General features: G+C 42.9%; 1 protein-coding gene across 1 annotated transcript in view; it reads right to left on the bottom strand.

Annotated features, from left to right (window-relative positions):
- The window catches only part of cep164 (centrosomal protein 164), an 8822-nt gene extending 6861 nt beyond the window's left edge, over positions 1-1961 (bottom strand). The window contains exons 1-5 of the mRNA XM_032507267.1: positions 1784-1961; positions 1567-1698; positions 1164-1359; positions 647-721; positions 89-211 (exon numbers count right to left, since the gene is read on the bottom strand). Of these exons, the coding sequence (XP_032363158.1) occupies positions 89-211; positions 647-721; positions 1164-1359; positions 1567-1698; positions 1784-1890 (633 nt within the window). The 5' untranslated portion in view covers positions 1891-1961. The remainder of the gene's footprint in view (positions 1-88; positions 212-646; positions 722-1163; positions 1360-1566; positions 1699-1783) is intronic.
- Between the last annotated feature and the right edge of the window lie 10891 nt (positions 1962-12852).

The following is a 12852-nucleotide window of genomic DNA, read 5'->3' as shown; positions in this document are numbered from 1 at the left end:
GACTAGTTGTGGATTTATTTATTATTAATATAGAGCCTGTTCTTCTTTGTTGATGCATGTGAAATGTGAAACGTAAACACTATCTGACCTCATCCAAGTATTTCTCTCTGATGCTGTTCATCTCTCTTCTGTGGTCCTCCCTCAACTGCTCCAGCTTCCTCTCGTGATCACGCTGCACATCCTCCCGCACTTCCTGAAGAACATCAGCTAGCTAGAGAGTGAAAATGGGATTTTTGTTTTGTTTGAGACAGTAGATTTTCCATGACAGACCAACATACAAGAAAGACACTGATGACAAAACAAGAACATGACCGTCGCTCTGACAAGACCAGCCAGTGAAAGGAGGGAGGGGGACTGTTGCACTGTTATCTTATGTGTGTGTTTCAATTTAACACATAGTGGGACCATAGGAACATATGCATGCACACAATCTTTCAAACACATGCTTTGCTCTGACATATAAATACGTACATGTTTTTGATTTTGAATAGATTATTTTAAGATACAGATAAAATGAGACCAAGACTGAATATTACGAGTCCAGCAAAGATTTTGTTCTTTTGCAAAGAGAGAAGTAAAAAGAAGTAAAAATCTAACTTAAGAAAAGAAAGAAAGCTTATACACATGGTGATGAGGATGACCTAACCTCTCGGTGGTAATCTGCCAGTTGCTGTTCAGGACGTGGACTCATGTACTCCCTCCTCTTCTCTGTTATATTTACCTTTATACAGACAAATAGTACAAACACAGAGACAGACAAACATAGGGACAGATCATTAATCTGTGTCCCTCAAGTCCAATGCCACCATGTACCACCAAAACAGTTTTTACATAATGTTTTTAATATGCCAACCTGCTAACATTGCGTGGGTCATTTGTTTTTTACTCCAGATTGCTTAATAACAATGACACTATTCAAATTTTGCTATTTACTACACTTCATGAACCTGATTTTCAAACAGGTGTTTGTTTATCTTTGTTGTTTCTAGCATTTGTGTAGTTTGTGTAGAATGAGATATCCCTTATTAGTCATCCAAAGGAGAAGTCTCAAGGCAGTCATGCCAGGTGCAAAAACAACATTCAAACCAACATTTTAAAGACTAAATAATATTGAAATCAAAGATGAGCTGGACAAAAGCAGGCCAGGAATCATCCTCAGTCACCTCGTGTTTCAGGGAGTTCAGTTTCTCCTCCCTCTCTCCCTGGAGTCTCCTCTTCTCCGCTTGCAGCTCCTCTTCTGACTCAGCCTTCAGACGTTCAGTGTCCTGCCTCTTCTGGGCCTCCAGTCTGTTGCGCTCCGCTACTCGCTCTTCCTCTAGAGAGATGCATAACTCCTTCAGCATGACCTCACTCTCCTTTCTGATCAAAGGAAACACACACACACACACACACACACACACACACACACACACACACACACACACACACACACACACACACACACACACACACACACACACACACACACACACACACACACACACACACACACACGACAAGCAGATTGAGCATCACTTTGTTTCCTGAAACTCAGTTTTATGTGTTGATGTACTGTATGTGTCTGACCTGAGTTGGTGTTGCTCCCTCTCCCTCTCCAGGCGGACAGACTCTCTGAGCTCCTCCAGTGTCCTCTCAGACTCTTTCTTCAGCCTGTCCTCCTCCTCTCTCCTCTTAGACACGAGATGCTGCCGCAGAGCCCTTTGGGAGACACGCATACATGTGTATTTATGAATTATGAAATTGTTCTAAAAGTGTTAAGTAAAATATGTGTCTCTATGCCTACCTCAGTCTTTCCTCACTCTCCTCCTTCAGCTTCCTCTCCTCCTCATCCTCTTTTTTCCTCAGCTCCTCCTGGAAGAGACGCATTCTCTTCTCCTTCTCTTTCCTCATGTGCTCCCTCTCCTCCTCACCTTCTTCCTCCTCTTGATCAGCCTTCCTCCTCTCCCTCTGCACCTTCCTCTCTCTCAAACTCCTTTCCTCTTTCTCTGCCCTCTTCCTCTCCTCCACTTCTTCCTTTTCTCTGTCTTTCCACACTCTTGAGCCGCCCTCATCTTCCAGTAGGCTTTCCTGGTTTTGTAAGGGGGGTTCAGTGTCTTCAAGCTGGGTGTTGGAAGTGCGGACCAGCCGACCTCTGGAGGTCTCAGGCCTTTGCAACCCCAGAGACATGCCGAGGCTTTCGGTTTTTAGACGGAGCATGTCAGCTTGCTCTGAGTGGGATGAGCTCGAGAGGGAGAGCGAATGGCTGAGCTGGTGGAGGATGAGCCGGTCAACTTGTGGAGCTAGAGGGTTGTCTTTGCCAGCAGCCTGCAAATAGCTGAAGAGGGAGAAAGGTGTTAAACCAATACCAATGTATAAAAAGGCTGTTAATACCCTAGGATTGAGTACAACTTTTAGTGTTACTTTATTAATGAACAAGTTGTTTATACAGTGGTGTGAAAAAGTGTTTGCCCCCTTCCTCATTTCCTGTTCCGTTGCCAGTTTGTCACACTTAAGTGTTCGGAACATCAACCCATTTAAACATAGTCAAGGACAACACAAGTAAACACAAAATACAATTTGTAAATGAAGGTGTTTATTATAAAGGTGAAAAAAAATCCAAACCATCATGGCCCTGTGTGATAAATTGATTGCCCCCCTTTTGTTAAACATACTATAACTGTGGTTGTCCACACCTGAGTTCAATTTCTCTAGCCACACCCAGCCTGATTATTGCCACACCTGTTCAATCAAGGCATCACACTTAAATAGGAGCTGCTTGCACAGTAAGGTCTACCAGAAGATCCTAAAAGCACACACCATGCCGAACCCAAAGACATTCAGGAACAATTGAAGAAGAAAGTAATTGAGATCTATCAGTCTGGAAAGGGTTATAAAGCCATTTCCAAAGCTTTGGGAATCCACGAACCACAGGGAGAGCCATTATCCACAAATGGCGAAGACATGAACAGTGTTGACCTTCCCAGAGTGGCCGCCGCCCAAAATTCCCCCAAGAGCGCAGCGACGACTCATCCAAGAGGTCACAAAAGACCCCACCAACGTCCAAAGAACTGCAGGCCTCACTTGCCTCAGTTAGTATCTTTCATGCCTCCACCATCAGGAAAAGACTGCCAAAAATGGCCTGCATGGCAGAGTTCCAAGAGAACCCACTGCTGACAAAAAAACATCAAAGCTCGTCTCAATTTCTCCACAACACATCTTGATGATCCCCAAGACTTTTGGGACAACATTCTGTGGACCGATGAACAAAGTGGAATTCTTTGGAAGGTGTGTTCCAAGTAATCTGCGTAGAAGGAACACTGCATTTCATAAAAGAACATTATCCAACAGTAAATATGGTGTGTTAGTGTGATGGGTCTGGGGCTGTTTTGCTGCTTCAGACCTGGAAGACTTGCCGTGATAAAAGGAACTATGTATTCTGCTGTCTACCAAGAGATCCGAGGAGAATGTCGCCCATCTGTTTGTGTACTCAACTGAAACGAATTTGGGTTCGGCAGCAGGACAATGATCCAACACCCGCAAGTCCACCACCGAATGGCTGAAGAAAACAAAATGAGACTTTGGAGTGGCCTAGCCAAAGTCTTGACCTAATCCTATTGAGATGTTGTGGTATGACCTTAAAAAGGCCGTTCATGCTTGAAAACCCTCTAATGTAACTGAATTAGGACAATTCTGCAAGATGAGTGGGCCAAAATTCCTCCAAGACGCTGTAAAAGCCTCATTGCACTTTATCACAAACCTTGGTTGCAGTTGTTGCTGCTGGTGGCCCAACCATTTACTAGGTTTAGGGGCAATCACTTTTTCACACAGGGCCATGATGTTTGGATTTTTTTTCACCTTTAAAATAAAGACCTTCATTTACAATTTCATTTTGTGTTACTTGTGTTGTCCTTCCTATTGTTTAAATTGGTTTGATTGTTCCGAAACACTTAAGTGTGACAAACTGGCAAAGGAACAGGAAATGAGGAAGGGGGCAAACACTTTTTCACACCACTGTATTTCCTAAATGCTGATGCCCTTCTTTTGACGCAGTACTGCATGTTTCACTGATTTACATACAATGGTTGGGAGCTTTACAAAGATTTGTTTGGGGATTTCACAGAAAAAACTGCTGAACTTTGGGTTTGATGGAAATAAAATTGATAAAAGGCATCTAAAAATAACTTCCAGTTCCTTGGACCTGATAAGAGCAAAGCAGCTGTTTTCCAGGAACAATATCAAAGAAAAAACACACCTCTTGGCAGCCTTAGCCTCCTTTGTCTTTGCCCCCCATTCATTCTCCTTGTCCGCTTTTTTTCCCTCTTTATCGTCTTTCTCCAGTGGACTGACAGTGGCGGACAGGTCGTTAATGTCCAGAACCTTTTCCGACAGCTTTAGGATAAAACAAAAAAATAAAAACATAACCATTACAAAACAGATTGCCAATTTATAGTTCAACAAACGACTGAATGGTGGTGAATGGGTGTCACACTGCATGGTCCGAGTACCTTGACATCTATCGAGGATGGAGCCTTCTCAATGTCTTCACTGGCCTCAGACTCCTGCAATAACACAAATACAAAAAAAACACTCAACGACAAGGTAACGGTTCTTAATAAACACACAAACAAAATTGCACAAGCGACGCTAAATACTGAAGACACAGGAACACACACAGCATAACGTCAAAAGCAGAGCGTACACAAACAAGGCCGACAAGCTGGCAGGCATACTGAAGTGAAGACAGTCAAGCAATCTGTAATCAAAGCAAGCAGTCTTGGAAAGATTGGGAAGGCAATGACGGGCGATGAGAGACCTGTGTGTCTGGTCAAATAGCTCAAAATCCCCCGTCAATCTAAAAGCAGATGAACTACCAATGGGAAAAGAGATCAGAACTTTCCAATCCAGTCCTCAGGGGCTCAAACGGATCCGTCCTCTCACCAAATAACATTGCAGTGTGCAAGTGATGATATTCAGGCTTGGAGCCCCTAAGGCAGTGGAGTTGGATTCTGGGAGCTGCATGCACCTGCGTGCAGAGATCAGGCAGGATCAGGGTTGGGGTCGGGTAGTGAATGGGGTGAGGTGTGTAAGCACGCACAGAGGCAACACCAAACCCTACCTCTGCAGGAAGGGGGAATTTGTTTGTCACATTCTTCGTCTTGCCAGCAAGAGTTTTTCTTATTTGGTCAAGTGTTCTAAGGTCACTCCGCATCATCTTCTTGTTTAGCTTGGCGGGTCCAACCTGAGCCGCTCCCGCTTCAAAAACCTCAACGACTTGCTCCTCACTCTCCGATGAAGTTTGGGGTTTTTGGGCGTCCGATTCATCATCTACCTCCAGCCCCTCCCCCTCTGTTTCTCCCCCTTCACTCTGTAGACATCTCTCAAACACCTCCTCGTCACTCTCTATCACGTTCCTCTGGCTCAGGGAGCATCTCTCCAAAGCGTCATTGTTCTGACCTTTATTCTCCTTTTTTTCCTTTTCTTCCTCTCTTTCACTCTTTATCTCCACTTCCTCCTTTTCCTTTTCTTGCTCTCTTTCGCTATATACCTCCTCCTCCTCCTGCTCTACCTCCTCTTTTTCTTGCTCTCTTTCGCTATTTATCTCCACCTCCTCACTCTCATTCTGCCCTTCTTCATCATCTACACTTCCCACAAGCTCTTCCCTCTCTTTGTCATTTTTGTCCTCCTCTTCCTCCTCCTCACTCCCTCTGTCTTGATCGCTTTCGAAGCATTTCTCTACAACTTCATCGCTACCTTCCTCAAATTCTTCCATTTGCATCTCTTCCTTCACCTCTTCTTTCTCCTCCGTTAAACTCTCCTCCGCCCCGTCACTCTCCACATTCTCATCTCTGTCTTTGGCCTTATGCTGTTGGCTTTTGAGGCAACTTTCCACGTCACAGCATTCCTCCTCTACCTTGTTGCTCTCTACCTCCTCCTCATCATCATTCTTGCTTCCTATAGACCCTTTACTTCCTCCCTGCTCGTCTTCCATCTCCTCATCCTCTTCTTTGGTTTCCCTCTTATCTGCTTTCTCGTCCTGTGCTTCTCCATCCTCCAGCTCATTTTCTACCTTTCCTTTCTCCCCTGTCTCTCCCTCCTCTGCTTTCCCTCCTCCTTCATCTTCTCCCTTCTCTCTCCAAACCTCCTTGTCTTCCTCCTGCTCCAGCTCCTCCTCCTCCACCACCTCATTCCCTTTCTCTGCTACCTTCTGTTCAGCAGAGTTTCCAGCGTGTGCTCCCTCCTCCCTGACATGGTTTCTGCTGCCCGCCAGTGAGGACAGGTGGAGGCGGCGGCCCCACAGAGAGTCCTTGATGGAGAGGAATAAGAGGAATTGTCCAACCATCCCAGACAGAGACACAAAGGAAGGAGTGCAGAGACACAAGGGAGAGAAAGGACGAAGGAGGGCAGGTGAGGGAAGGAGGCAGACAAAAAAATACTGTGACCCCAGCTGAAAGACGTTGGGGGTGGGGGCGGTTATCTTAAAACAACTGCACGCAAAATTACCAGATCATGCATTTTTCAAAGGCAAAATGAGTCATTTCAGACAACCAACACACAATAAATAAATTAGTCAAACAAACAAATAAAAATATACATGTAGGCATAGAAAAACATACACATGTTCTTCATCTGGGTCTCTCTCACACTCAAACACAGGCACTCACAAAGGGGCAGGTTTGTTTGATAAATGTAATTCCTCTTTCAAAAAGCCAGTGTGTAAATTTTTTTGGACATTGTCACAAAGAGTAAATGCATTACCAACTTTCATCAGTAGGTAATGTAAGAAATGTTCATAGATTCATAAATTAGGACTGACTTTTTTCACAGAATCTAATGGCAGTCATGGGGAGATGTATTGGTCTATCCCAATGGGGATAAATACAAAAAATTAGAGAGGAATGATAGTTTTCGTTGTTTTGAACCATGCTCTTGATATATACGTTTAGACAGCAAAGCAGTAACAGTGACAGTAGGAAGACAGCAAGACAAAGAGGAAGGCACAGTAACAGCCGTGCCCGTAGGACAGATCCCAGCAGCATAGCAGCTACAGGAACACACCCGGGGTCACGGAGCAAAGGTTTAAAGGTTTAAAAAGGTCACACGAGACAAAGAGAAGGAAAAAGAGATGGTTTAGAAACACAGTTACATGAGACAACAAGACAAGTTCCCAACAGTGATACACAGAGAATGTGTGGAAACAATCAGACTTGCCGCACACCTAAAGATATATGTATATATTAGCATCTATATCCCACATAATAAAATTATTATCATTAATTGAAAATGCAATGTGAAGTTATCAATGGCTGCATTTTTATCAGGGGAAAATGTACCCCTTTTCTTTAAAATATACTCTAATCTTGAACATCTCTGGCTTAGTGCGCTGCTATTTTATATTAATGAACGTCCGTAACAATCAAGCCATTGCCAAATGAGTTGATACAAAGCTAATCATAAAACTACATAAAACTCTCTCTGTATTTCTCAGTATGGCTATGTTTACAAAATGGTGTCGCCCGGCAAAGATACCACGCAGCAGCTTGAGGGATGTGTTTTACTGCTGAGAAAGGACAACAGCAGCGTTCACCTTTGGAGACGAAGAAGACTGCTGCGAGAGGTGAAGGCATGGCAAAAAAACCCGAAGAAGCGCCCACACAATGTTTCTGTCAGTGATTGTACTGCAAATAAAGACTTGCAGGACTAAATTCCACCAGACAAAAGGTTACCGGATGTCACCTTACTGCTTCCGGACAGGTTATTATTGGGTTTGTAACACACTAGGAGTAGGAATTTTTGCTATTAAATTTACTTAACCTAAATGATGTGCTACTAGCAACTGTGTGGAGGAGGAGTAGGGGTGCGCTCAACGAAGGCTTGCATCATGTGGATGCCCAACATCAACAGAGTTGTTGTCATTATTTAGAATACCTAATGGGCGTGAAAGAAACTACGCACTGTAGCTTTAAAAATACAGAGGAAATAAAATTAACCTCAACAATTATGAATATGCCTGAGATGCCAGGGTTGTGCTTCTTAAATTCCTGTAAAGTCATGCAACGTATAAAAATAAAACACTATGGCCATTCAAAGAACATGATGATGATTACCACAGGTGTTACATACAGAACATCAAAATGAGAGAGCAAGGAAGACAAAGAGCTGAGAGTAGAGCGTGTGTGTGTGTGTGTGTGTGTGTGTGTGTGTGTGTGTGTGTGTGTGTGTGTGTGTGTGTGTGTGTGTGTGTGTGTGTGTGTGTGTGTGTGTGTGTGTGTCTGTGTGTGTTTGTGCATGTACCTGTTGGGATGGTGGTTCAGGGCTGTGGTCTCCAGATAAGGCCAAGTCCTGCAACTCTGGCTCTGTTCTCTCCTCAGCTGGAGCTTCACCACTGGCTTCACTGTCCTAGAAAACACACACACACACACACACGCACACACACACACACACACACACTTGAAAACTTTCCATTGGAACTGATTGAATGAGAGAAAAAAAAATATTAATACCTAAGAACTAGAACTGTACTCTTCTCGGATCAACATGGAATGAAACTGAATCAAAACTATCTCATCAAAGACAAAAGGCACCTCGGTCGGTGTGAAATATAATATCAATAAGCCCTACAACTGCTGTTCTCATTTTCTCTTTTTTGACAGTAGAAGATTTATTTTTAGAACCAGAACCAGTTCTGTTCAAAGCAAACCATCCTGTCTACCTCATAATGTAGGCCTCCTCCAAGGGCATCCAGGTCTAGATGAAGGTTCTTCAATAATCGGTCTGAACCGCGAGGACTCGGCTGAAAAAGTGACAATGTCTGGTTAGATAGGGACATGAAATATACATTTAGGAGCCATATTAGGCAACCATCTACTTTCATCATCTTGAACTTGTCTTTAGGTTGAACTGCACCTTGGTTTTGGAGATTTTCTTATTGTCATCATCATCATCAACATCATCATCATCATCATCATCATCATCAAAGCCAGGCAGAGTGAGAGACACCCTCTCCTCCTGCCTGCTGCCTAAAACACTAGATGCTCCACTGCTCCGAGGGCCCTAACAGAGAAAGACATTTATTATAGTATACTGTATACTGTAATGGTTTGGGAGAGGCTAACAATAACAAATCAAATCATATGGACCTCTATAAAGCAATGGGATCTTACCCCAAGTGAAGTCTTTAGGGGCTCCAGTCCCCCAGTGCTGCCAAGGGACCGCCGCAGAGCAGGGGCAGAACCAGGCAGTGGGCCTGGGCCAAGAGCATCCAGACCTCTCAGAGGAGCCAGGCTACCCAGCGGGGATGGTAGAGGTCCCAGGGCTGAACTCAGTGCCTGTAGGAAAAAAGACACAGTGTCCATACGCTTCTCTTGCTTCCTACTCAGTATTGATGAAATACACATATTTATTTATTTAATCTATAATCCATGTAACACAGAGTGAAGCATTTCTCCCACAAAAAAGGTTAAATACAAAAAATACAAAATGAAACTGAAGAAAAATACAACAACTCACTCCAGGAGTCTTGAGCGGCTCCTTCTTCTTTTTCTCTTTCTTCTCCTTCTTTTCTTTCTTCTTCTTCTTGTCCTTGTCCTTCTTTGCCCCTGTGCCTCCTGCAGGCGCCGTGAGCTGGGCACGCTCACGCTCCTGGGCCACCAGGCGGCGGTAGTGCTCGTCGCATGGGTGATCCCATGTGGACTGTCCCGAGGAGAAGTTGAAGTAGTAGATATCCCCTGTCACATCCTGGCTGTGGGGGAGGAATGGGGAAAGGAGGGGGGTCACTTCAGCACCTCCAAAAAGGCCCAGAAAAGTGAAGGAGAGATGATGGGTGGATGGGTGGGTGAACGTAGAGATGTCACCAGAGGTAATGTTGTCACTGAAACTGAACACTGCACCAAATACACTATAATATATACAAAACCTATATCCAACAAAATAATATTACTTATTATAATTGTTTTCTTCATAATTTGGTATCAGTCTCTCAATTGACAGGAGCACACACAGAGCAGAAAATGGCGAAGTAATAGGCCCAAATAGTGGCATAAATTCTAGTTTCAGTTGGTTTAGATGTTGATTGTTGCTTTATAGAGAAGGAAGCTATGCATGCCCACCTTCAGTTTTATGAGAACAGATCGTCACCCTTGATTAGTTCCATGGACACAAACACTCCCTCACTGCATTACTATCAATACGCACTACGACAAATCAAACTTGCTACTGGGACTGCTTGTATCTCTGGTGCCTCACCAAGGCTGTTCACAACAACTTGCAAATAGAAACCCAGAGTGAGACTGTAATACCACATTCTTAATGCCAAACATGATTTCATAATACTGTACATCCAGTGCAGTAAAATCATCTCCAGATTAGAATCATCTCAAGGTTTCCTGTGGGGGGCCATGCTGCCGAGGCTCCACTCCCCAGCCTCTCTCCCCTTACTTACCAAGGCTTCCACTCGGGAGGCAGAGGGGCAACGATGCCTTCCCTAGCCAGCCACAGGAGCTCCGGCTCACTGTCGGGATCAATGCCAATCTCTCTTGCGTACTCTTGGATCTCTGATGAGAGAAAGACAAAGAGTGATATGAGACAAGATTAATGTAATAGTAGTTATATTATACAGCATCGGGCATTTTTTTAACAACTCATTAAGGCAAACTAATCCCCCCAAAACAAACAATGTATAACAGAATGATATAAGAGTTTAGGAGGGGATAAAAACAATCTATTGACATTAAATAAAACTACTAAAACGCTGCAGTTTTTTAACACTGCTGCTGTCAGGAAGGATCCTCCCATTATCTTTCATCAATATCAATGTATGGTAGATAATGGAACTATATACTTTATGTGTATTGGGTAATGCAATAGATAATATAGACACAGAGTGAGTCAATCATATCTTTAACGGAAGCCATACCCAGGGTATTACCCTCACCACTGTGTACCTTGTTCAGAGGGTGTATAGCTTTCATCATAGTCCTCTTCAAGGATCAGTTGGTCTCCTATGAGAGCAGCTGCAGTCATGGTTACTGCAGAGAAATGCAAAACAGGATGAATTGCACAAGATAGGGAGATATAACGTACAATATAGTGGGAGACAACTACACGAGGTTGCTTGTCTCGCTCTACACCCTCAACTTTTCACTATGCTGTGTGAAGATTGTTACCTTGCTACAGCTGAAGGGGGGGTGCGCTAAGCTACTTAAGCTAGCATCTCAGCTAACTTCAACTGCTAGCTAGGTTAGCTGGGCGCCATAAAGCTACTTAACGTTAGCTCAGTCAGCTAAGTAGTTGGAGAACAGCTTATTCATGATAAGTGATTTACCTTCCAAACTTTCAATCGTTTTCTCATTAGCCTCTGTGGCAATACCAATCGGTTATTAGTTGTTTAACAGAGACATGGTGTACGCAGAAGGGAGAAAGATATGAAAGTTACAGTACTAACAACATCTCCAAGGACGCTTCCCTCGTTTCCTGTTGACGATGGAAACGTAGCTCTGACTGGCTGAGGCAAATGTGGCGTTCAGGTATCCTCGTAAGCGCCCATTTCGTCCACATAGTCAGTACAATCATGGCGAAATCGAAATTTGAAAGTAAGTCGCTTTTGTTCGACTGAAAAATGTCACCGAACAGTTTTTTATTCAGCAGGTCTATTCACTTCAATTTTATTTTATTTATAGTATCAACTAAATTACAACAGAAGTTATCTTGGGACACTTTATGGATAGAGTAGGCCTGTAATTTACAAAGACACAACAATTCCCCCAAAGAACATGCATTTGGTGCGACAGTGGAGAGGGAAATCCTCCATTTAACAGGCAGAATCCTCGGACAGAACCAGGCTCTTGGTGGGCGGCAGATGGCCGCTGCTGGTTGGAACACGGAGACACAGATACAGATATACAGAAATATGATTGATAATAATTATAGCAGTTGGTATGAGAGCTGTTACTAAAAGAAAAATAACGCATTTATTAGTTTTTTGTTACCATGTTATACACTCATGGCTACTGTGGCCTATCCATCCTCCTTCCTCCTCGCACTCATTTCAGAATCAGAATCAGAATCAGAATCAGAAATACTTTATTGATCTCCGAAGGGAAACTCTGTGTTACAGTTGCACAAGTAGTAGAAATATAAATAAAGAAATAAAGAAATATAAGGAGCGTGGATATTTACATAGTTAAAGGAATATTATGATACAGTTACATAAATAACATGTTGCAATGGTGTTGCAATGGTAAAAAGTAATAAGTGGAATTGACTTATTAAAGACTTAGTTTTGAAACTTTTCCAAATAGGCTAACTTTAAAAATTCTCCTATTCCCCTTTCCACCGTTTCTTTCTTTAGGCCACAGTTCTGTAGGCAACATTCCTCAACAAAGAAGGCTAGCCTACTTGGAACAAAGTTGGTGCAGAGCCCTGCACTCTGGATATGATGATCAGCTGACTTCTTACCCACAGTGTCAGGTTCAATCCTGGTCAATAACCCAGTAACACTGTCTCTACAGCACCTGTTTACTGGTTCCACTTAGTATTCCACTTATTTAGTATTATTCATCATTCTCATTCTCATATCACACTTATTATTTACTATTTACTCATCATTCCTAATCTCACATCTCACTTATTGTTTTTTATTTATTTATTCATCATTCTCATTTCCTACTTCAGTAGGCTACTGTTCATAATGTTCATACTGTTCATACTGTTCATATTGTAATATAATAACATAATACTATTTATTCCAGTATCCTTTGCACTATGCTCCACATTTAAATAATTGTTATTGAACTCTTCATTGCAATCATGCTTCTATATTGTTTCTGTTTATAGTATGTACATATTGTGTACATATTAGTGTGTATATTTTTGTTT

This window comes from Etheostoma spectabile, chromosome 3 (assembly GCF_008692095.1).
Source record: "Etheostoma spectabile isolate EspeVRDwgs_2016 chromosome 3, UIUC_Espe_1.0, whole genome shotgun sequence".
NCBI lineage: Eukaryota > Metazoa > Chordata > Actinopteri > Perciformes > Percidae > Etheostoma > Etheostoma spectabile.
The sequence above is the reverse complement of the archived record's forward strand: the minus strand, read 5'-3'. Positions and strand labels throughout refer to the sequence as shown.